The 24,155-nt window shown below is 41.8% G+C and overlaps 1 protein-coding gene across 1 annotated transcript in view; it reads left to right on the top strand.

Moving 5' to 3' along the window:
* Positions 1-23,466, top strand: part of LOC126419010 (NADH dehydrogenase [ubiquinone] 1 alpha subcomplex assembly factor 3) — a 30,118-nt gene extending 6,652 nt beyond the window's left edge. The window contains exons 3-4 of the mRNA XM_050086062.1: positions 1,925-2,069; positions 22,962-23,466. Of these exons, the coding sequence (XP_049942019.1) occupies positions 1,925-2,069; positions 22,962-23,218 (402 nt within the window). The 3' untranslated portion in view covers positions 23,219-23,466. The remainder of the gene's footprint in view (positions 1-1,924; positions 2,070-22,961) is intronic.
* The last annotated feature ends 689 nt before the right edge of the window (positions 23,467-24,155 follow it).

Below are 24,155 nucleotides of genomic sequence, written 5' to 3'. Positions count from 1 at the left end.
CTAGTGGGAAACAGGTTAGCAGAGGTTTAGGCCAGAGGAATTGTGAGAGTGCAAGATATGCTATGTAGACAATTCCCATCAGCATGGTTCACAGAAACTTGAGCTGGCAGGGTGTATCCAAATGGTTCGCATAGTGAAGCAGCTGTTGAGGTCATTTGTGTCATGGTGTGCATTATGATTGGCAACTGGATGGTCAATTATGCAGTTTCTGACCAGGCACTCATGTGAGAAGACAGTTAGTTACAAGTCAGGCTCATGTAGAATGCTGTACAAGAAGCCTGTGACTGGAATGTGGAAAGGGGGGGGGGGGGGGGTGGAGGTTGTATGTGATAGGTCTTGCACCCCCATCAACCATGAGGGAATGACCCATGGGGTTGCAGGATTGGAATAGAGACGGACAGGGATATTCTGTAGGTTGAACACTACTTTGGGTGACATGAATAGGATTTTGGGTATGTACACCTCATCTCAGAGCTCGACGAGAGGCAGCTGAAGCCCTGAGAAAGGGGTTGACATTTTTGAGGCCAGGGTGATACTGGGTGGCGAGAGGAGTGCTGGTCAGTGGCTGATTAACTTATTTATCAGCATCAGAGAAGGAGATTACAAGGGAGTACTTTCTATGGATGAGGCGGATAGGATTATTGTCTGTCAGTAACTGCTCTGGCAAGGTTGTCAGTGTTTTAACAACTCCTGCTTTCCACTGCAGATGTGGAATCCATGGTTGGCAGTGCTATAAGGAAGAGAGTTTTTGACGTGGAAGACATGACCGCTGTCGAGCTGGAGGTACTGTTAGTAGTGACGTGGGACAATCTGAGAGGTGAAGATTGATATCCAAGGAGGTCTGCTGTTGAGTTGAGAAGGTCGAGGTGAAGAGAATGTGAGAGTAGATGATGAGGTTATGGAAGAAAGAACATACATTGTTGCAATGCCTGGACTCACAGCAAAGACAACATTTTCTCTTTTCTTTTTATCAGTTGTGTTGTGCCAGAAGTGTTAGGAACATTTAGGAAGTTAGTACTAATTTAACCTACAACACCTGTGTTAATATCCATGTCTCCACATTTTATTATGTTAGTTTTGGGGTTTGAACTTTCCAAGACTTCGGTTAATGTGTTGAAAGTGTCCACTTTTCCACAAGGTTAGTGGCACACTCATAGAATGACTATCTATTTAGAGATGTGTAGCTTTATTAGTTTGAGAGGTGCCAATTCAAATTATCTTCACGAAATGTTATAAGGTCTTCTGTAGCTTTAAAATGTGTGCCATCTCTTACATAAATACACGATCCCCAACCCATTATGGTCAGTGCTAACTTGCACAGTCATGTGACAAAAGGACTACCAGCATATGCCATAGTTCAATACCTACATGCCAATGTTCTGTAATGCATACCGCTGTGCTGTTCAAAGACTGTAATTCAACTTGAAGCTAGTGTTTGTTTTGAAGAACAATAGATGAACACCGTTCATTGTAATGCACATGTAGTGTTTTAATATCCTTGAGACATTTTAATTCATAGGTTAATGAAACTTGTAAAGGTGATGAAATATGTGTAACATTGGCTGTGTGGTTTTCAAATATAATGTGTAAGTGATATGAATTGTGATTAGGGTGTATTATGTTGAAAATATGTATCACTTACTAAGTGTTTAGGCAGTAATGTGGTTTTGTAGCTGCTGATTCTGATGAATTTTCCTGTTTCACAGAATTTAATTTTTGATATTTATCAGTGTTCAGGCAGGAAATCAATTTTACATCATTATCATATCATCACACAAGTCACTAATACAGTTTCCACATAGTGGTGGTAGAATCGCCGCAAATATTTTATGGAACTTTGGCTTTTGTGAAATTTTTGCAGTTTGCACATGTCTGTCTTCCTCCATTTCAAGATGAATAATTATATTTAAAAAATATGTTTCAGATGGGATTTAGACTCAATAACGGGTTGTTCATAGTGGGACCTATGGCAATCTTTCCAAAATCTGTTCTCAGCTGGAATGTGTCAGGCCCAGATGAAATAAATGAAGATTCCCTTTGCTTGTTTTTCCTTCTTGAACCAAAAATAGGTGAGCTTTCGTTTTCTTATGATTTTGCTGTTGTTGTAATGACTAGGGACATGACAATGGTAACATCTCTTTTGGATGAAATTAGCTTCAAAGTTTACATAAATTAACTAATTTGATTTGACCTATAGATTTAAACACACATGAATTCTTAATATTTACAAGGTATTTTACATATTGTACTTGGCAATTACTTCATTGATTGCTACTGTTTCATCAGTTTTTTTTAGAAGAAAACAGAACTGATATTTTATGAGTGAAATGGTATCAAATGTGAAAAAAATGGTGCTAATATAATTTGTAAGTGAATTGTGTGCAAGGTGTGAGTGTCTGCGTAAGAGGATATACAAAATTCTGTTAGTCCAGTTAATTTCACTTTTTGACATACCAGTAGGACAAGAGGCATGATAAAATTTTCATGTAGTTGTATTACAACAGTCACCACAATGATGCAACTCTTCAAACACAGCAAGTATCCCACTTAGGATGTTATAGTGCTACAAGAAAATGAACTTGAGTATGGGACTTACTTTACCAAATGTCTTGTGTATAAAGTAAATTGGGAAAAAATTGTGACTGGCATCAGGAAATGAAACCACCTTGTTTTTTATGGTACGTGTTCCGTATGCCATTTGCAGTTCTAGAGTACTCATTTTATGTTCTCTGTAACAGTGCATCAGAACTTCACAGAGCTTAATGGAAAATTTGACAAATTGCATTGCACTGTATGACTTGTATGAGACAAAAGTTGTGAAAAGGTTCATACTAGTAGGAAACGTGGACTACTTACGTTCTATGCAACTCATTTCTAGAATTCTCCTTTTGTGGATGCTGATGTAAAAAAGCTCAGGGCTCTGACATGTTTCTGAAAAATAATGTGGTATTCTTGTGCACAAGAAATGCATTTTAATTGTAGACTTATCCCTCAGATAATGCCTCCTTCAAAATTCGAGAATGACCACAAACAACAGTGAACAGAAGAACTGAGTTGCAGTTCACTTCACAACTTGAGGGCTACAAATAGTGTGATATTCATGTTGTTTTTAAGAAACACACATTCTGCACATAAGAGTGTGCGTACTAGGTCACAGGGCTGTTTCTCCCATTATTTGTAATATACACCCTAACCTCCAGTCTGACTGATATTTCTTGCACAAAGTCCTCTTGTGTGGTAAATCTTTATTCAAGAATCCACCAATATATGCCGTAGGCATGATTTCCAAGCTATTCGAGTAGAACATTTGCCTTTGCCAAAACTTTGACAGTACTTTTTCTGAAACTATCTTTGTCTCATTTTCTTCTTTTAGCATTGTTGTGCTTTCAACAACTGATATTTGTTTGTGTTGAGAAGTAGCAACAGTTTTCATAGGTGTGTTACCCATACTGGACAACACTGTAAATAAACAGAACTAAACCGGGCACAAGATACCAGGTCCAAATAATGTGATTTTTTTTCTCTAGGCACAATTTATCCTTTTTAGCTACATGTTGACATCAAATACAAAATGCCATTTGCAACACAGATTCTCGGACACATTGCTATAAAAAAATTTGGCATTAATAGTAACATCAAAAAGCTGTATCAAAGTAAAAAATATTGTCATATAACAATAATGGAAATTCCTGGATGAAAAAGTATGAAATATAGGAGAGAGGCAGCCACTTACCTATATAAGACTGGTGCATTGTGCACAGAAACATTTAACAGGAAACAGTTAACATTAGCTTTTGAGCTCTTGCTCTTTTTCTAGTAAGAATACGCACTTGCAGACACCCAAATGCGAATGTCCACATTTGTAATGTTGTATATGTTTGGGTGTCTGTGTAGTTGGGTGTGAGAATGTGTGTTCTCTAGCTAGAAAAGAAGCAAGAGCTCGAAAGCTAGTGTTAATGTGTGCCACACACCAGTCCTCTGTAGGTAAGTAGTTACCTTTCCCATACTTTATTTAAATATTGCATATATTAGTTTTGGCACTTAATGTTGCTGTAACACTACAGCTCTGAGGATGCTAGGTGTGTTATTAAATATTTTTACTTCTTATATTATCTGTTTTAATGATGATAATCAGTGTTTGAAAATATAATGTAGTATGTATAGATAAAAAAATCTACTCGCCAAGTGGTGGCAGGAGAGAACACATATAAAAGATATGGGAACACCCAAGCTTTTGAAGCCAGTAGCTGCTCATCCTGGCAAAAGGACTGAAGGGAAAGGAAGAGGGATGAAGGAGGATTGATATGGTTCAGGAAATGGTGAGACTTCAGAAAAGTCGCCAACAATCCTGGGTCAGGGGAGACATACTGGACAGATTGAGAGGGAAAGATTGATTGTTGGTGCCTGTGCCAGAAGAGATTTGAATACCTGAGAACTTAAAGCAGGGAGAGAGGCTAATAACTAAGCCATAGATTACTGAAACAACGTGGTGCAAAAGCCAATAAGATTCGAAAGCTAAGTGTATTACACACGGAAGACAGGTGAGGGGGTGGGAAAAAATAGGCAGTTTGTAAAATAAAAGGTTTAGAAAAATAACGAGAGTGGAGAAAAGTTATAATTACTGAAAAGAAATGTTGATATCACAGAAATTAACATAAATTTGGGGCAGATGGGTGACGAGAACCAAGCACATGTTGTAACGCCACTTCCCGCCTGTAGAGTTCTGAGAAACTGGTGTCCAGAGAGAGAATCTAAACACCAACAGGATATTGTGTGTTACCCGTATACAGGGTGTTACAAAAAGGTACGGCCAAACTTTCAGGAAACATTCCTCACACACAAATAAAGAAAAGATGTTATGTGGACATGTGTCCAGAAACGCTTAATTTCCATGTTAGAGCTCATTTTAGTTTCGTCGGTATGTGCTGTACTTCCTCAATTCACCGCCAGTTGGCTCAATTGAAGGAAGGTAACGTTGACTTCGGTGCTTGTGTTGACATGCAACACATTGCTCTACAATACTAGCATCAAGCACATCAGTACGTAGCATCAAAGGGTTAGTGTTCATCACGAACGTGGTTTTGCAGTCAGTGCAATGTTTACAAATGCGGAGTTGGCAGATGCCCATTTGATGTATGTAGTACGGGGCAATAACCGTGGCGCGGTACGTTTCTATCGAGACAGATTTCCAGAACGAAGGTGTCCCGACAGGAAGACGTTCGAAGCAATTAATCGGCGTCTTAGGGAGCACGGAACATTCCAGCCTATGACTCGCAAACGGGGGAAGACCTAGAATGACGACGACACCTGCAATGGACGAGGCAATTCTTCGTGCAGTTGACGATAACCCTAATGTCAGCGTCAGAGAAGTTGCTGCTGTACAAGGTAACGTTGACCACGTCACTGTATGGAGAGTGCTACGGGAGAACCAGTTGTTTCCGTACCATGTATGGCGTGTGCAGGCACTATCAGCAGCTGATTGGCCTCTGTGGGTACACTTCTGCGAAAGGTTCATCCAGCAATGTGTCAGTCCTCATTTCAGTGCAAATGTTCTCTTTACGGATGAGGCTTCATTCCAATGTGATCAAATTGTAAATTTTCACAATCAACACGTGTGGGCTGACGAGAATCCACATGCAATTGTGCAATCACGTCATCAACACAGATTTTCTGTGAACGTTTGGGCAGGCATAGTTGGTGATATCTTGATTGGGCCTCATGTTCTTCCACCTACACTCAATGGAGCACGTTATCATGATTTCGTACGAGATACTGTACCTGTGCTGCTAAAACATGTGCCTTTACAAGTACGACACAACATGTGGTTCATGCACGATGGAGCTGCTGCACATTTCAGTCGAAGTGTTCGTACGCTTCTCAACAACAGATTCGGTGACCGATGGATTGGTAGAGGCGGACCAATTCCATGCCCTCCATGCTCTCCTGACCTCAACCCTCTTGACTTTCATTTATGGGGGCATTTGAAAGCTCTTGTCTACGCAACCCCGGTACCAAATGTAGAGACTCTTCATGCTCGTATTGTGGACAGCTGTGATAAAATACGCCATTCTCCAGGGCTGCATCAGTGCATCAGGGATTCCATGCGACGGAGGGTGGATGCACGTATCCTCGCTAATGGAGGACATTTTGAACATTTCCTATAACAAAGTGTTTGAAGTCATGCTGGTATGTTCTGTTGCTGTGTGTTTCCATTCCATTATTAATGTGATTTGAAGAAAAGTAATAAAATGAGCTCTAACATGGAAAGTAAGCATTTCTGGACACATGTCCTCATAACATATTTTCTTTCTTTGTGTGTGAGGAATGTTTCCTGAAAGTTTGGCCGTACCTTTTTGTAACACCCTGTATATCCTCTAAGCCCATTCATCCTAACTAAGTGGATGGTAGTCATACCAATGTAGAAGGTCAAACAGTGTTTGTATAACAGCTATTACACAACATGTTGATGTTGTTTCACAGGCTGCTCCTCATTTGGTAGTATACATTTTGTGTGTTATAAGGCTGGTACAGATGGTAGCAAGAGGATGTATGAGGCAAATCTTACAACAGGGACAATTGCAGAGGTAGGAGCCATAGAGTAGGGAAATGGGTGCAGAAGGAACATAGGATTTGAGCAGGATATTGCAGAGATTGGTGGCAGGAGGGGAGGGGGGGGGGGGACAAAAAGCTGTTCTAGCTGTGGTGGGCAGAATGTCAGACAGAATGGATGTCATTTCAGCATATGATTTTAGGAAGTCATAGTCTTGTCAAAGGAGCTGATTACTACATTCATTACTAGCACTGTGTGCTCATAAGTTTTTTTGGAGAGGTCAGCAGTACTAGGACTGGATATGATAGTCCAAAAAATCTGCTTTTGAACTAGGCCAGTGGAATAATATGTGCAGTGAAGGCTTAGGTGAGAAGAGTGAAGCATGACAACTGTCAAACTGTTACTACTGTTGTTTGTGTCTAGCTTTAGTGTGAACAGAAGTGTGTAGCAACATCAAGGAAAGTGAGAGAGATTTGAAATGGGGCAATGTGAAATTTAATTGGGAGACTATATTTTGAGATTTCACATACTTCAGCTGGTCAGCCTCACCATGACTCCATATGGGAAAGGTGACATCACTGTATCTAAAACCAAACCAGAGGCTGATGGCTTGCAGATCCCAGGGAAGCCTTCTCCAGACAGCCTATTGAAAGGTTGGCATAAGAAGGATCCATCTTGGTTCCCATGGCTATACCCCTGATCTATTTGTAAGTCTGCTGCTCAAAGGTGAAGTAATTGTTCGCAAGTATAAAGTTTACTAAGGCGAGTAGGAAAGATGTCATAGGTTAGGAATCAGGGGGGGGGGGGGGGGGAGGGGGGGGGTGCTGGATAAAGCAGTGTTCAGCAGTAGACAGATCATGCACATGGGGAAATGTTGGTGTAGGGGGAGATGGCATCAATGGTAACTAGTGTGGTGAAATTGGGAAAGGCACAAATTTCAGGTGATTTAGGAAATGGTTGGTGTCTTTAACATAGGAGGGGAGTCTTTGTACTGTAAGTTGCAGGTGTTGATCAACTAAGATAGGGATATATCAGTGGGTGCTTTGAAGTCACCAAGTATGGGATGGCCAGGGGGATTCAGTGTGTGGATCTTAGGAAGAAGGTAAAAGGTGAGTGTGTGTTTTGGGTGGGATAAGAAGTTCTATGGATCGACGTGCTAATCCTCGTAAGGGGCCTGTGGTTTTAATGAGGGACTGCAGGTCAGTTTGTACCACAGGGACAGGATCATGATGGCACGGTAGATCCCTTGTCCGCTCGGAGGATAATGATGGAATCATCAGTTTTTAGGGAATGAAGCACATGGAAATCTACAGAGGACGGGTTAGGGTAATGATGTAGGTACCTGAGAAAGGGAGGTCGACCAGTTTGAGATTTTATGAATTCTTGGAAATCCTTTAAGGGGTGATTTTGAGGTAGCGGTGGGGGATCAAGTTGGATTCTTGGTCAAAGCTGTTCAAGCCAGGGCTCAATGTCAGGTTTGCTTTTGCAGAGGTTCTGAGATTGGATTGCAAAGTGATACTTTTTGTATTAAGGACAGTAGGTCCTTAATCAAAGCAGCACGATTAACGGCAGATTTAGGGCTAAAAGTGAGACCCTTGGATAATTTGGGGGGAGGGGGTGGCTTAGGTTGGAGGTTGAGAACACTATACAGTTGAATCTACTTGTGCTCCTGAGTTTCCATTGCTCTGGGTAGCAGTGGTGAAGGTGGGGGATGTTAAGAAGGTTGGACACAGTCGGTGTGTAGGACAGGAGTGGTGGCTGATAGTGTGGTATTTAGAGAGCTGGAGTGGGACAGGATTTCCTGGAATCCATAAGCCTTCAGCCTCTGGTTTGGTCTTAATACACTGATGATATATTTGCCATAAGGACTCATGGTAAGGCTGACCTGCTGAAGCTTTTGGAATCTTTAAATACACTCTCACAATTAAATTTCACATAATCCTATTCTGAATCTCAAGCTGTTGACAACATCCTCACTGAAGGTCAGCTACACATTTCTGTCCACGTTAAAACTACAAACAAACAACTGTACTGACACTGTAACAGTTACCATTCTTTTTGTGTCAAACATTGCCTCCCTACAACCTTGGGATTAGAGGCAAACGTATTTGCTCACATGCAAACTCTTTACAGCAATACGCCATGATTCTCACTTTAGCGTTCATTGTACGTCATATTATTCCACAGGCTAGTTCAATAGCAGATTTTTCAGGCCATTATGTCCAGTCCTAATACTGCTGATCCCTACAAACAAAACTTCAGAGTACATCTCTTGTTGCCTAGTATTGTGCCGGCCTTGAAAGTATTAATCAGCTACTTTGACAAGGCTGTGACTTTCTAAAATCATGCCCTGGTATGAGGTCCAATGTGTCTGATATTTTGCCTGCTAAACCTAGAGTAGCAAACCTACACCCCCGCCCCCCCCCTCCCCTTCCCACAAATCTCCAAACTATCCTTCTCAGACCGTATGCTCCTGCACCCATTCCCCTACCCTATGGCTCCTACTCCCGCAATTGTCCCACTGTAAGACTTGCCCGATACATCCTCCTACTACCAGCCATGTAACTCGCAAAACGTGTAGTACCAAATGAAGAGCCACTTATGAAATGACCAGTTGTGTACTAGCCGCTACGTAAACACTGTTTGGCCTTCTACATTGGTATGATTACCACCAAGGTATCAGTTAGGATGAATGCGCATGGAGGGTGCATACTGATAACACACTACATCTTGATTCAGAGTGCACTTTAAAACCCTCCCCATAGGGTTACCACTCTTTGGTGAGTTTGTGCTTGGCTACCATGGTACCCCAAACGTAAGCAGCTCTCCCCGTTCCATGCTGCATATCTATCCTCTATGTGTTCCTTCTCCCCTGCCTTCATCTTATACCATTTCTCCGCTTCAGCATTTGGGGTTTCTCTTTATTTCTTCTTCTTCCTTGTGCACTTGTGAAGGCCAGCGGGGACAGGCAGGTAGGGTTCGCACATACCGCTGGTACAGGCCAGGCCCAGGGAGGGGTGATAGCATGAGCTGTGACCTTCCCAAATTGCCAGTAGGTCCCTCTGTCAGGAGTTTGGTGGGAGGTGTAAGACCAGAAGTGTGAACAGTCGCCTGAGGTAGGTGAGCCCCCTCTGAGGAGACCCTGAGTTGGCAGGAGTGCTCCATTGGAGATACTGGGAACCATGGGGAATTTTTTTGCAGTGAACCAATCACTTTCTCACTCTGCATCCACTAAACATAAATGGAATGAGGCTAATGATTCAAAGACACTCCCAGCTGCGCCTCGGTACCTCAGCCTATCACACCTCGGTACCTCAGCCTATCACATACTGAAGAAGATCAGACCTTTGCTACAGTTAAACTGCTTATTATTCAAAAAGGTGTTCATGCAATTGCAGGCACTGTGAAATCCTGTTCTTGTTTATGTAATGGAACTTTGCTTCCGGAGGCAAATTGTGATTTTCATTCCCAACAGCTGCACACATTTTCACTCCCCCACAGCTATCCTGTTTGTGTCGAGGCCTGTCGCTGAATTCTTCATGTAATGTTATTTACACTCGGCTGCTTGATGGTCTGACTGAGGGAGAAATCCAAGCCGTCACTGCAGTCCATCTGGTAATGAATATGTTTGATGCAACGTTAGTGCCAACATGTACTCTTTTTCTCATGTTTGATCAAGTAGTGCTTCCATCGAAGACCAAAGCAGGCTACGAAGTCATCACAGTCTGATTGTACATTCCAAACCTTATGTGTTGCTACCAGTGTCAACGTTACAAACACACTCCCGTGTCCTATGAAAACGTGGCCAAATGTGTTACTCCTGGCAGTTGTACTCACGAGGGCAATTGCCTGCCTCCTCCCCACTGTATCAATTGTAATGATGACCATGCCACCTCATCCCAAGAATGTCCTGTGTATCTCAATGAGAGGGCATTCCAGGGGATCCGGGTGAAGGGAAAAGTACCTTACCTTGACCCTTGCAAGTTGTTGGCTAGTTGAAAGCTTTCCCATTGTACTATCTGGCTCTTATAGTGCCGTTCTTGCTACATCTCGCTCCATGTAGCATATGGCCATGCAGACTTGCGACTGCCAATTCAGCACTGCAGTTCTAAAATTACTTAGTATCATGCTAGCATCCCCGTCTCCTTCACCTCCAGCTGTGCAACAAGCCACCAGATCTTCGCCCCTGGTGACGAAATCACCTGCTACACAGCCGGCAGGCCATAAATGACAAAAGGAATGTTCCTACGTAGACTTCTTACGTCCCTCCAGTCAACACACATCTGAGACTATATCTGCCAACCGCAAAGGCCCTAAGAAATTAAACAAAGGCAAATGGTCTTCTCCTTCCCCATGTTGAGATCATCTTCAACAGTGTCGCCATGTGATACACTCACTCAGCTAGACTCCCATTTCACCAGTGCACACCACCTATTGTTTTTCTGCACTGGAATGCACAGGCAAACCCAGGGAGAATGCTGATGCCTCTGTAGATCTCATGTAACAGGATCTCCAGCATCTGCATCCTGTGGCAGAGAGTTTTCGAAGGCTGGCATTCGGCAGCCACCAGGGGTGACTACCCTTCATTTGTTTCCTCCTCTCCATTCCCCATTATGTCTCTTCTCCAATGGAATGTTCATAGCATTGGATCCAACAAGGAGGAATTATGGCTGCCCTTGGAATTGCAGCATCCACATGCTTCCTGCCTCCAAGAAACAATTTTGCATTCTCACGACTGCTTTGACCTCTCACATTTCCTTTTGGTAATCTTTGACCTTCCCTTCATCCCATCTGGGATGAAGTTCATAGCCAAACTGTCTCACTGAACACTCAGCTGCAAGCTGTTGCAGTCTGCATTATCCTTAGTTGCTTCACCTTTTCTCTTTGCAACGTCTACATCCCTCCATCATTCGGTGTCACCAGGGTAGGCTTCCTTCAGCTTACCTGTCATCTCTCTCAACCTGTTTTGTTGCTCAGTCTCTTTCATGCACACCTTCTTGGTTGGGGTTCTTCCAGAACCTGCCCGAGAAGTGTCCTCTTGGCTGACCTTTTCAATCAACTCAATCTTGTCTGTATTAACACTGAAGCACCCATGTTCCTTTCAGACTGTCCGCAAACCAATTCCCATTTGGATCTGTCGTTCTGCACTGCCCAGCTTGCCTGTCATCTCGAATGGTCTGTTTGTCTGACACACACTTAAGCGACCATTTCCCATGTGCTATCCATTTTCTGACTCCTATCCCACCTACGCGTAAACCCAATTGGCAGCTTTCTAAGGCGAACTGGAGGCTTTACTCCTCTCTGGCAGCCTTCGACGAACAACATTTCCTCAGTCGTGATGATCAGGAAGAGTACCTTATAAAGATTATCCTTACTGGCACAGAACGTTCTGTACCTTGCACTTCATCTTTACCGCGCTGCCCCCCCCCCCCCCCCCCCCCCCCCCCCCCCCCCCCCCCCCCCGGTGGACTGTAGTGTATTGCGATGTGATTCGCACACAAAGATGTGCTCTTTACCTTTTTACCTGTCATCCTATGATGGCAAACTGTATTCATTATAAACAGTTGTGTGTGCAGTGTCATCACATTCTTCACAGTATTAAATAGGCTAGCCAGATTTCACTTACTCATTCTTTTTACTCCCACTTCCATTGTGTGGGGGCAGCCTCCGTCGACTCTCTGGGACCAAGGTCTACTCCATGATTTCTGGCCTGTCCGTAGCAGATAATGTCATTGTGGACCCTCTAGCTATCTCCAACACCTTAGGCCACCATTTGTGGAGATTTTGAGTGCCACACTCACTCCATCTTCCTCCCTCAGAAACGAGCAGAGGAGGCTCAGGCAATTCCCTTCCCCTCTCAGAATCGTGCATGCTTCAGTGCCGCATTTACTATGAGGGAGTCAGATTGTGCTCTCAGTTTATCCTGATCTTCCGCCAGACGATGTTCACACTCGCATTTGGGAAGATTGCATGTTTCCCAGATGCTGATACATACCTATACCTAATGCTGGTAAGGACAAACACCTTCCTTCTAGCTACTTCCCCATTTCTCTCTCCAGTTGTGTTTGCAAGGTGATGGAATGTGTGATTCATGGCCAGCTGGTATGGTGGCTCATGTCTCACAATCTGCTAAGCACTGCACACTGTGGATTTCGAGTGTGCTGTTCTGCAGTTGACCATCTTGTCACTTTGTTAACTCATGTCGTGAATCGTGTTCTGAAGAAATACCAGATTGTGGTCGTGTTTTTTTATTTGGAAAAAGCCTATGACATCTGCTGGAAGACTCCTACCCTCTGTACTCTAACCCATGGAGCTTCTGAGGCTGTCTGCCCCATTTCCTTCAGGAATTTTTAAAAGCCCAAGTTTTCAAGGTACATGTGTGTTTGGCCTTGTTGGACCCCTTTTTTGCATGAGAATGGGGTGCCTCAAGGCTCTGTCATGAGCATCATCCTCTTTGCTGTATCCATTAACCCTGTTATGCACTGTCTCCCACCAGACATCTGTGGCTCCCTTTTCATCGATGACTTTGTGATCTACTGCAGTTCTCCATGGACTTGTCTCCTTGAGCGGTGTCTTCAGCGATATTTCGATTGGTGTTACTCGTGGAGCATCAAAAACGGCTTTCACTTTTCTACTGACAAAACCATTTGTAAGAATTTCTGGCAGCACAGTGGGTTTCTTCCACCATCTTTACATCTTGGGCCTGTGACTCTTCTGTTCACTGAAACTATGAAATTCCTGGGGTTCATGCTTGATAGAAAACTTTCTTGGTCCTCCCACATGTTTTACCTGGCCACATGCTGTACCCGATCCCTAAGTGTTTTGCGTGCCCTAAGTGGTATTTCCTGGGGAACGGATCGGACCACCTTCTCCATTTGTACCAATCCCTTGTGCGTTTGAAACTAGACTATGGGTGTTTCGTTTATTCATCTGCCCGTCCATCCACCCGTCTTATTCTGTCTTAATACAATCTACCATTGTAGAATCCATTTGGGGCCTGGGGCCTTTTACACTAACCCAGTTGTGCATTTCTATGCAGAAGCTGTTGAATTACCACTGTCGTACCGGCATGATGTTTTCCTGTGTAGATACGCATGGTGTTTGTCTGCCTTGCCCAGCCGCCTGTTGGACACCCCTTTTTCGATGACTCCCTTGACTACCAGTGTGGGGCACATCCTTTTTGTCTGTTACCTCGCAGAATTCGTTTTCGACTCCTGCTTTGGCACTTCGCACTGTCTGCCATGTTCCTGATGGGTGTGAACCATTCACCACCTTGGATTTTTGCGGCAGCCTAAATTCATCTTGGATTTCATTCGCTTCCTAAGGGAACTACTCCAGATTTGATCTAGTGTGGTAAGTTTCTTGACCTTCACATGCAACTTAGTGATAGCACCTCCATGTACACTGACGACTCTAGGACTGACTGTGGTGTTTGTTGTGCCTTCATCTTTGGCACAAACCATTTTTGGCATCGGCTTCCAGGACATTGCTCAATATTTACAGCAGAGCTCTTTGCACTCTATTAGGCCACCCAGTATATCCAGTGGCACAGGGTTTCTAATTGTTTCATATGCTCTGATTCTCTCGGTGCCTGTCAGAGCCTCTGTGTGCTGTACACAGTCCGTCACTTACTACAACTGGTCCAAGAAAGCTTCCACTTGGCCACTGTTGAGGGAGCTGCTGTGATGTTCATGTGGGTTCTGGTCACGACAGCTCTTCCAATCCTTCAGATGATATCTATGTTGCTGTCCGTTTGCAGCTGGTGTCACTTTGGCATCACCACTGTTTTTTTCTTCATGGGAAAAAAGCGCCAGGGAATTAAACCTCTACCACCAGCGTAGCCGACCTCCTCTCGGCCCTCTCACTGTGAGGAATTCATTTTAGCTATTTTGCGTATTGGGTGCTTGTATTTTAGCCCTCATCATTTGTTAAGTGTTGATACCCCATCACTTTGTGCTCATTGTCGTCAGCCTCTGACAGTTGGTCATTTCCTGAGAGAATGCCCTTTTTTTTTTTTTTTTTTTCCCCCACTTACGTTCTAGTGTATGTTTGCCGTCTGAGTTATCAGCCGTTTTAGCAAATGATTTGTGGGCTGTCAAATGCATTTTACTTTTTATCCTTTGTAGCAATATGGTGAATGACATTTAATCTTTGGTTTGGGACCACTCCTGTCTCTACGGCGTATTTTGTGGACTGTTCTCCAAGGGGAAGCCCATGTTCTTCTCTTTCCTTCTGTTGATTGGGCTTAACATGTTGCTGCTTTTAACTCATTTTTGGATTAGTGTTGTTATGACGTGCATTTATGACCTCAGTTGTTTTTGCTCCCTCAGAAAAAAAAATCACTCTATAGCACGATAGGCGTAACATCGGTGCTTTTTTCACCACATGTACCATCTGGATTCACCCCTGGACACAAGCTCCCTAAAACTCTGCAAGTGGGAAAAGGCATTACACCATGTGCTTAGTTCTTGCCACTCACTTGGAATAAATTTATGTTAATTTTTGTGGACTCAGTATTTCTTTTCAGTAACTATTGTGGTGTCACCACCAGACACCACACTTGCTAGGTGGTAGCCTTTAAATTGGCCGCGGTCCGTTAGTATACGTCAGACCCGCGTGTCACCACTATCAGTGATTGCGGACTGAGCGCCGCCACACGGCAGGTCTAGTCTAGAGAGACTCCCAAGTACTCGCCCCAGTTGGACAGCCGACTTTGCTAGCGATGGTTCACTGACTACTTACGCTCTCATTTGCCGAGACGACAGTTTAGCGTAGCCTTCAGCTACGTCATTTGCTACAATCTAGCAAGGCGCCATATTCAGTTACTATGTCTTCTGAACAGATAATATTGTGAGTCATGTACCGTCAAGAGCGACGTTCATCATTAATGGATTAAAGTTAAGTACCAAACTAATTTCGTCCACTTTCTGAATTCTAATTCCTTGTCATGTTCCATACCTCACATCAGTATAGTTCTTCCCTCCTCACGCTAGCCTGCGTGAGGTAAAATGCGTGCATTTCGGCCTCCTCTAGTAACACGGTGTTGGCTCTTCAGCCAACACAACTACTATAACTTTTCTTTGCTCCCATTTATGTTCCTACATCTTTTATTTTCCAATCTATCTATTTTTTTCCTCACCATCTCACGTATTTACCACATATAATACACTGTTATTGACGCTTGCATCATGTTGGGTTCTGTACCTAAGTGGGAACACTTATAGGATTTCTTCTTTGTTTGCCTGCCTGACTGTTGAGGCCCCTTTTTCTCAGCAATGACAAGGTGTATCAACTTCAAAATTATGTCACATTCTGAGTTCTGTGGTCCTTTGGCATTCTAAAACATTTAAGCTTCTAATTCAAAATAATTAATACATCTGCCATTATGTCACATATTTTGACACTCCCAAAGTTGCCCATCAAAATGTATAGGTCCTGTTGACCTATACTCATGAAATTCAACAAGAAGCAGGGTTTCACAGTACCAGTAAAGGAAAAAAAATCAAAAATTGTTAAATTGTAATATTGGTTAAAAATATCTGTTTGCCATTAGAACAGCATATCAGAAAAATATTACTACACACAAATATAAAATGTTAGTTGCAGTCATGTTTATGTAAGTAAATAAAAAGTATTTTATTTAATCTTCTTTCTCTACATATATAAACTAAAGTCCCCTGCTTGCTTCCTTTCGTATGTCTGGGCTAGTCTCAGGAACTACTGTAGGCCGACTGATTTTGATTTTGTCTTGGAATTTCCAGGACTTACATCTTGCCAGTGTCAATATTAATAACAATCAAAAATCTTTTGAGATTTTCGATTCCTGGAATGGTGAACTGTCTACATACATGATTAAGTTTGTACAGAATCCTCAGTATGCTAGTTCTTCTTGCTCTTGGTTACTTTATTTTTGTCCCATTAATATCAGTCTTGCTTATTACTCTACCTTCCACCTTTAAGTTCTCAGGTATTAAAGTCTCATTTGGTGTAGGCACCAACAATCATTTTCCCTTTCATCCTATCCAGTAAGTACCCCCTGACCCAGGATTCTGCAGGACTGTCCTATAACTCTCCCCATTTCCTAAACCTTGCCAGTCCTTTCCCTTCATCCTTCTTCCTTTCTCTCCAGCCTTTCTGCGAGAAAGAGAAGCTACTGGCTCTGAAAGCTTGCACATTCCCATATTTTTTATTTGTGTTTTGCCCTGCTGCTGCTGCTTTGTGAGTAGATTTCTTTAAAATCCACCCATACTACATAATATCTTCTGTGTTGACATACTGGACCCATAAAAAGTTTGAATTAACATATTTAAACACTGTGTTCTGCTACATTCAGGTCACACACATAGTTTGTCACATATTTCTTTAGTGTTACTGCGAGCTAACACACATTCAGCAGCTGGTTTACTTAGAGCAGCTACTATCATATTTTTCATGCCAATACACGTTCACACTTATCATTAATAGTGTCTTCCAGTTCATATGAATGAAGGAAGCACCATAGAGATGTGCCATTTCCATTTTGCCCAATCATTATGTCCTGCAGGTTTTTCAATATTTACTTTACAACTGACATTGGTAGCTATTTTCTTATAGAAGGTTCCTATTACTGTATGACTTATTACGCCAAGTTTTGAGATTGCAGCCAGATGACATCAACTTCTTCCCACGATATTTCAGCTGACAACCATTCAGCCATCTTCTGGTGTGTCTTTCGTCTTGGAGGTTGCTAGTTTTCATCGCTATCTTTATACCGAAAATTGAGGCCGAGATGCGTTTGCGAAGGCAGCCATTACAGAGCAATCCCTGCCTTTGAATATTGCTCCATTTGTGGTGCACAGGCGCATGTGTAATGGTGATACTACACGCGCGCTCTCTGTCAGAATGCATGCTCATTGAGTTAAAATTCAGATGTCAAATTAAGAAAATTAACTGTCGCTAGATGTGTCATCAGTCATAAAGCGTTTTATTTCTGAAGATATCACTGGCTCCCGCATCTTATCCAGGTGAAAGCTGCCATCACCATGAATAAGATCTCCTTAGTAACTGAATCCCAGAAGGATCTCATTGAGGCCAAGATTTCCATGGTAGTATAAGAAAGAGGGCATTAAACATCACAGAGGTTGCTCATGTATTGGCTGGCTTTGTGTGTACATCATGGCCCCAATTTTTTGGTACAAAGCTAACAATGTAAACTAGCAATCTCCAGTGCAAAACACTCACCTGAAGATGGCAAAACGGTTATCAGCCAAAATATCATGGCAAGAAGTCAGTGCCATCTGGCTACAATCCCAAAACATCATGGAATACTCTATACCAGAAAAATTGCACAGAACACCATATGACTTGTTTCAACAAAAAAATTTCAACTACCGGCTTGTGCAGGATTCCTAAAACCATGTTAAGTTCATTTTTATGTGGCCCCAGGAAATATTAAGTTTGACCTACACTGTTTCATTTATGAATTAATTATTCATGGGATATGAAACTATTCAGTAACAAAAATATTACAAATGTACCATAGGATGACAGTTTACATTGAACCCTTAAATATCTTTCCTTTCATTACAAAAAAAATCTAACTTTGGGCGTTAGGAATGCTGTTTTGAAAGTCTTTGGTTGCAATTAACCTAATATGAAAGTGAAACATGGGTGACAAACAACAGATAATAAGAAAATTGAAACTTCAAATGTGGTGCTACACAAAAAAGGGTAGATCGAATAACTAAATATTACTGGTGAAAAAATAGCTTTATGGTACACCTTGACAATGAGAAGGGTAGGTTGACAGGGTACATCCTGAGGTGTCGAGGTATAGTTCAGTTAGTAATATGGGGGAGTCTGTGGGAAGGAGTGGAAGGGGAGAGGGGGATAAAATTGCAGAGCGAGATCAAGGCTTGAAACAATAAGTAACGTCAAATGGATTTTGTTTGTCGTAGTTACTGAGATACAAAATGGCTTGTACGAGGTAGATAAGTGTGTAGATTGTGTCAAGCCAGTTTTTTGGGCAGATGATACTAATGCAACATACAGTTTGTCATAACTGTCCTGATTAGCATTTTTTTACACACACACACACAGTTACAACTACATGTAGACTCCTCATGATCTCCAATACCTCACAAGGGAAAATTTTGTCTATGGGTCCATGAAGAATTTTCTCTGGAAATTGCAGTGCCTTAGGTGTACTTTCTTATTTCATTGTTCACTACTTGTTTTGTGGTTACAGCGTGACAGCTTGGATGATTTTGACAAGAATGTGTGTTTGAGATAGCACTGCAATCCTGAAACTAGCAGCAGACAAAGGAATTTAAAAAAATGAAAAAGCTATAGCCTTGGAACTCTTATGACCAGCCAAAAAAACTATGTATTGTATGTAACTTTTTAATGCTCCGTTGTATCTTTTGCATCATTTGTTTTGTTTGTATATAAAATCAGTTTGTATCAAATAACATACAAAGCCTGACTTCTCCTTTTACTGCCATGTTGACCCCAGTTGTCCTATGTATCCATATCATAAATCCATAAGTCCACTGCCGTGTCTTCCTGTTTGTATGTGAAGGTTTATCTGAGGAACTGCTGTATGGACAGACTCATTCATGAAGCAGGTTAGCATATGTAATTCATTACCGTTACACCAATTTCAGTAGTAGCCCCTTTCCTTGGTGATATGTGAGAATTGTGTCTTATCTTATGAGTATGGATAAGAGTAATGAATGTGTGTATAGTGTAGTATTGCATTTTTGTTGTATATTACTGAGGGAAGGGGGAGAATGAAACCTGGTGCCGCCATGTAGCCTGCTCCTGTAGAATAGAACCAAGGGGCCCATTGAGCTTAATGTCCCCATCCAACGGCAGATCTACACCAACAATGTCACATCTGCTGACTTCATGAGACGCTTTGGAGAGACATGAAATTTAATCACAGGAGTTAGTACAAAGACTGGCGACTAGGGACTTTACACTACCCCCACTCCACCACCTTGCCAACCAAATACTGGCAGTGACAATTTCATCCACCGTAAAGGTGTGAACTGGTGTACTTCAGAGTCAAACACCACTGCACAGGTCTGTATTACTGACCTCATCTGCAGAGCCGGGTATGACTTGGTTGTGTGCACATCACATCCAGACATGATAGTTCCTTTCTGACATTGTGTCCCATCTACACATTGACCATCGTACTGCAGTGATTCCATACAACTGACTGGCTTATACACATCACTTCATTGCCATGACTTAGTCAGTGGTGGATGGCCTCACAATCATCCGGTGCCAGTTCTTGTACACTGCCTACAGTGTTGAAAACTAACCAGTGTCCTCTTTTAGTGTAGTGACTAAAATTTTGTCTAGTTAGCTTGTAAGGAAAATCATTTCTTATGTTAGTCCCCATAGTAAAATAGTGAGAATGCTTGACCAAAAAATGAAGCATCCATCTTTGCTTCTGGCATTACCAAGGATTTTTTCCTGTGTGTTTGGTCTGAAACATGGCACACATAGCATTTTGGGGGTAGTTGGAAAGCTACTTGAAGGAGAAGATAACACCTACAGCTTTGAAATACTGATATGAATGGACAGAAAAGTGGTGTGATATCAATATGCCCTTGAATACCTATGTCTATTGATGCCACAGACAGATGATAAAAGTAGTCAGCCACCACTGCGTGGCCCTGTGCATCATCATGGTGTTGCGCATTTCTTGTTCTTGTAGACACCACTATTCCCAGTGTTCTCCATAACTATCTCGCCCTATATTCTGGCTCAAAATAACACTCCACATTTATGTTGTGTTTGCTAGACTAAATTTACACATCCTGTTTCTTTATTTACATATAATGTCTTTTTTTTTTTAACTTCTAAGTTGGACAAAACATACTGCCTCTAGAGGTGGCCCTCCTGTTTTATTTATGCTGTGCTCATTATATTCCATTTTAGCTGAGTTTCATTATGTGGATAATGCATGATCAGTTAGAGACATATTATAAATCACTCAAAATAGTATTAAATAAAACAATTTATTTACCTGTAACTGGGTATGACTCATTTTCAGGAAGCGAACAGATTTCTTGCGAAAATTATATAAAAACAAATAATGGTGCTTAATAGCACATAACCATTAAACTTTATGACAAGATTATCACACTAATGAAAAGAAAGTGTTTTTATTAAAATAATACAGAACACCACCTGCAAACAAAACTGAGTATAGCCTAAGGACAACACGTTGGTTACAGTAGTTTGCATCTTTTTTGGCTGCAACCTTCCCTGGTTTCACAACAGGTACCACTGAGTGTCTATGGTTGGCCTAATCGTCGATTTCTCATGATGATATCCATTATTTTATGACATAATTTTTTGTGTGTGGATGAAAAAGTATTTTTCTGGAAATAACTGTTACACAAGTACACTTTTTTATTTCTTTATTCGCTACTTGGTTTGGTTGCACATTGAGAAAGAATACCCCTTCCACTAGGTGGTTGAACTACCTGTGGGATATTGTAGCGAATAGTGCCGTGTGGCTTTTATATTTTTTACCGCATTCTGAATAATGTTGCCTGATTTCTCAGTGGATCAGTGTGGACTGTTCAACATTTTTACAAAAATGGTAAACCACTAAGTCATGTAACACTGCACAAGAAATGTGGTTGTAAAAATATTCTAACCATCGGGCACCAGAGACGAATGTCCTCCCTTACCTGTGACAACTGCTTTTTGATTTTACAGGAATTACTACTGTCAGTGAATGCCGGTTCATCTTGGCCAGTTTCCAAGCAAACAATGCAAAGGGAACTGCATGCAATGGACATACAGTATAGGGTAGTTTGTAAACGGCTATTACTCACACTGAATGTGAAGTTGCATGTCTTCAGTGGCCAAACAGCCCAACAGAGCAACTTTATCACTAATCATCACTTCCTATCCAAAATGCTAATGGCATTTTCTTCTGAAATCCACACAACGTCCAGATGGAGTGATGATCGGCAGAGGGGTGTGTGAACATGCCGAGTATTGTGGCATCATGAGGAGGGCACTGTTGGTGTCTTGTCTGATTAGTAGTTACCAGCATTGTAGATGCAGAAAACTGGTTTAAGACTATCAATGGAAATCATAGTAAAAGTGTCACTGACATCGCTCTTAAATGTCTTCTCTTTTGGCTAAGAACTGCGACGGGAATTAGGGAATATGTGAACATCATTGTGGAAAGAGGTCTTATGGCTCAATAAAACCATTTGGTGTATTGGTGAAGAATTTGCCAGGTAACTGGACTGTGTGTCTGTAGACCAGTTATACTGTGTAACATGAAGATCTTCCCTGGTGGTGTTGCACAGACCTGATAGGAGAAGGGATAAACTGTCTGTCCAACACTGTTTCTCAGACACACTGTTAATTGGTGGTATAAGTGCTCGACTGAGGCATTTGCTGTTAGATGATAAACTGCAGTCTGAATATGCTTCTTGCTCAGCAAAACAGCAAAGATGTGTCCTACAGATGAAGACAGTGGGCCAGCAATGTCAGTTTGGACAAATTCAAATCATTGGATAGCTGGGATGAAAATGCCAAGAGGTTGGACACTGATCACAGAAGCTTTACAGTCTGTATCGAATATATTGCTTCACCCTACTTATACCTCCCGAGGAGATCACGAATGTAAAATTAGAGAGAATCGAGCGCGCGCGGAGGCTTTCCGACAGTCGTTCTTCCCGCGAACCATACGCGACTGGAACAGGAAAGGGAGGTAATGACAGTGGCACGTAAAGTGCCCTCCGCCATACACCGTTGGGTGGCTTGCGGAGTATGAATGTAGATGTTTGCTATTTGGCAAGTTTTAGTTCACTAGAATGCATCTGAGGCTGTGCAATCCTGCGCAGACCTTCCAGTACTTAATGGATGAAATTACACGTGACCCTCACTTCTGCTATGGGACCCATCTATATTGATGTCTGAAACAAAGCATGCAGCCTTCACATCTCTCCCATCAATAATTGTAGTCTTGGAGAGGATAACCTCTCATTGCTCTCTGCCACTTTTCTGAAGGAAAACAGAAGGGAAGGAATGGAGTACACAATTGGTATAATCTGATATGTGTGTGCACTGATAGAGATAAATGCGCACTGATAGAGAGTAAACCGGCAAATGCTAAATGTTTTTTGGACAGTAGAGGAAATGCACGGGTTCCATGTTGCTGTGTATTTCGAGCTTTGTTGTTGTACTGCATAGTGGTTTTAATTCAAATCATTTGTTAAGTTTATGCATTACTTGTACTATTAGACAAGCGGAATCAGCTTTTAGTTTGTTAGGTTTTTATTTATTTATTATTTATGTTAAAATCTTGTTATTTATATCTCCTGGTTTAGTCTATTAAAGGCTTACTTCTCAGTGTGAATTATTCATTGTTTCATTTTTTGTATTCCAGATTTGCTTGTGCTGGGAATTGGGGATGCAACATACGATATAAATCTTAGAAAAAGAGTGGCAGACATTGTAAAGCAGCACCGCATAAATCTGGAAGTTCTTCCAACTGAACGTGCATGCTCTACATTTAATTTTCTAAATGCTGAGGGACGTTATGTAGCAGGAGCTCTCATTCCTCCAGTTCATATTCGCCCAACTGATGATGATGTAAGAATAACAAAGTTAAGAAGAAAAAAGCTTTTAAGTGATGAAGATTAACTAAGCTGTTTTCTCTGTGTAGAACGGCTTGTATTTAGCTTACATTGTGTCATCCAGCTATTTGTCATTAATGTTTGTTTTTCTGTAAAGAAATATGTATTTATGAAATACCGAGGATGAGATTCTTTTAAATTTGACTCTCTAATGTGCAGCTTTAATTTCATGCTCTTGTGCTAATCTGTTGTATTAATATGTACATGATAGTTCAATCACAAACCACAAGACATAAAGATGATTCAACTACAACAGTATGCGTATTATCATTTACCTACAACATGATCCTTTTCCATAATTGTTTATCAAGTTTGCTATAGAGAGCCCTATTTCTGCTGCTGCTACTGCTGCTGTTGCCGCCACCATGCCCACCACCATGACAATTACTACTACTGCTGCTGCTGCTGCTGCTGCTGCTTGTCGAACATAAAACATGAACTGAAACATAAAATTATCAACCCAAAATGTCAGTATCATGAAAATGATGAGGAGATGTTGAGGCACAGACAGGCACACAAAAAGATTGCTATACATGTGAGTTTTTGGCTTCTGGCTAGAGGACCACCTCCTAATGTACAAAACACACACATTGCCACAAGCACAACACACACACACACGATCACTATGTGTGGCCACTAAAGCCAGAGCCAGTGGTCGTGTGTGTGTGTGTGTGTGTGTGTGTGTGTGTGTGTGTGTGTGTGTTTTTTCTATGTTAGAAAAAGGCCTTTTGGCCAAAAGCTCACATGTATAGCAGTCCTTTTGCATGCCTGACTGACTTGACATCTCCTCTGTATGATGATTAGCATTCTATACTTTTCATAATATTGTCGTTATTCCGTCCTAGATTTTCAACCCAAAAAGTGTTTCTCTGCGGCTTTTATTTCCCTTAATTGTCTCTCAAATTATTATACACAAGATGGCCGCCAAGTGAGATCACAGGTAT

This window comes from Schistocerca serialis, chromosome 9 (genome assembly GCF_023864345.2).
Source record: "Schistocerca serialis cubense isolate TAMUIC-IGC-003099 chromosome 9, iqSchSeri2.2, whole genome shotgun sequence".
NCBI lineage: Eukaryota > Metazoa > Arthropoda > Insecta > Orthoptera > Acrididae > Schistocerca > Schistocerca serialis.
This window is presented reverse-complemented; position numbering and strand designations above follow the sequence as displayed.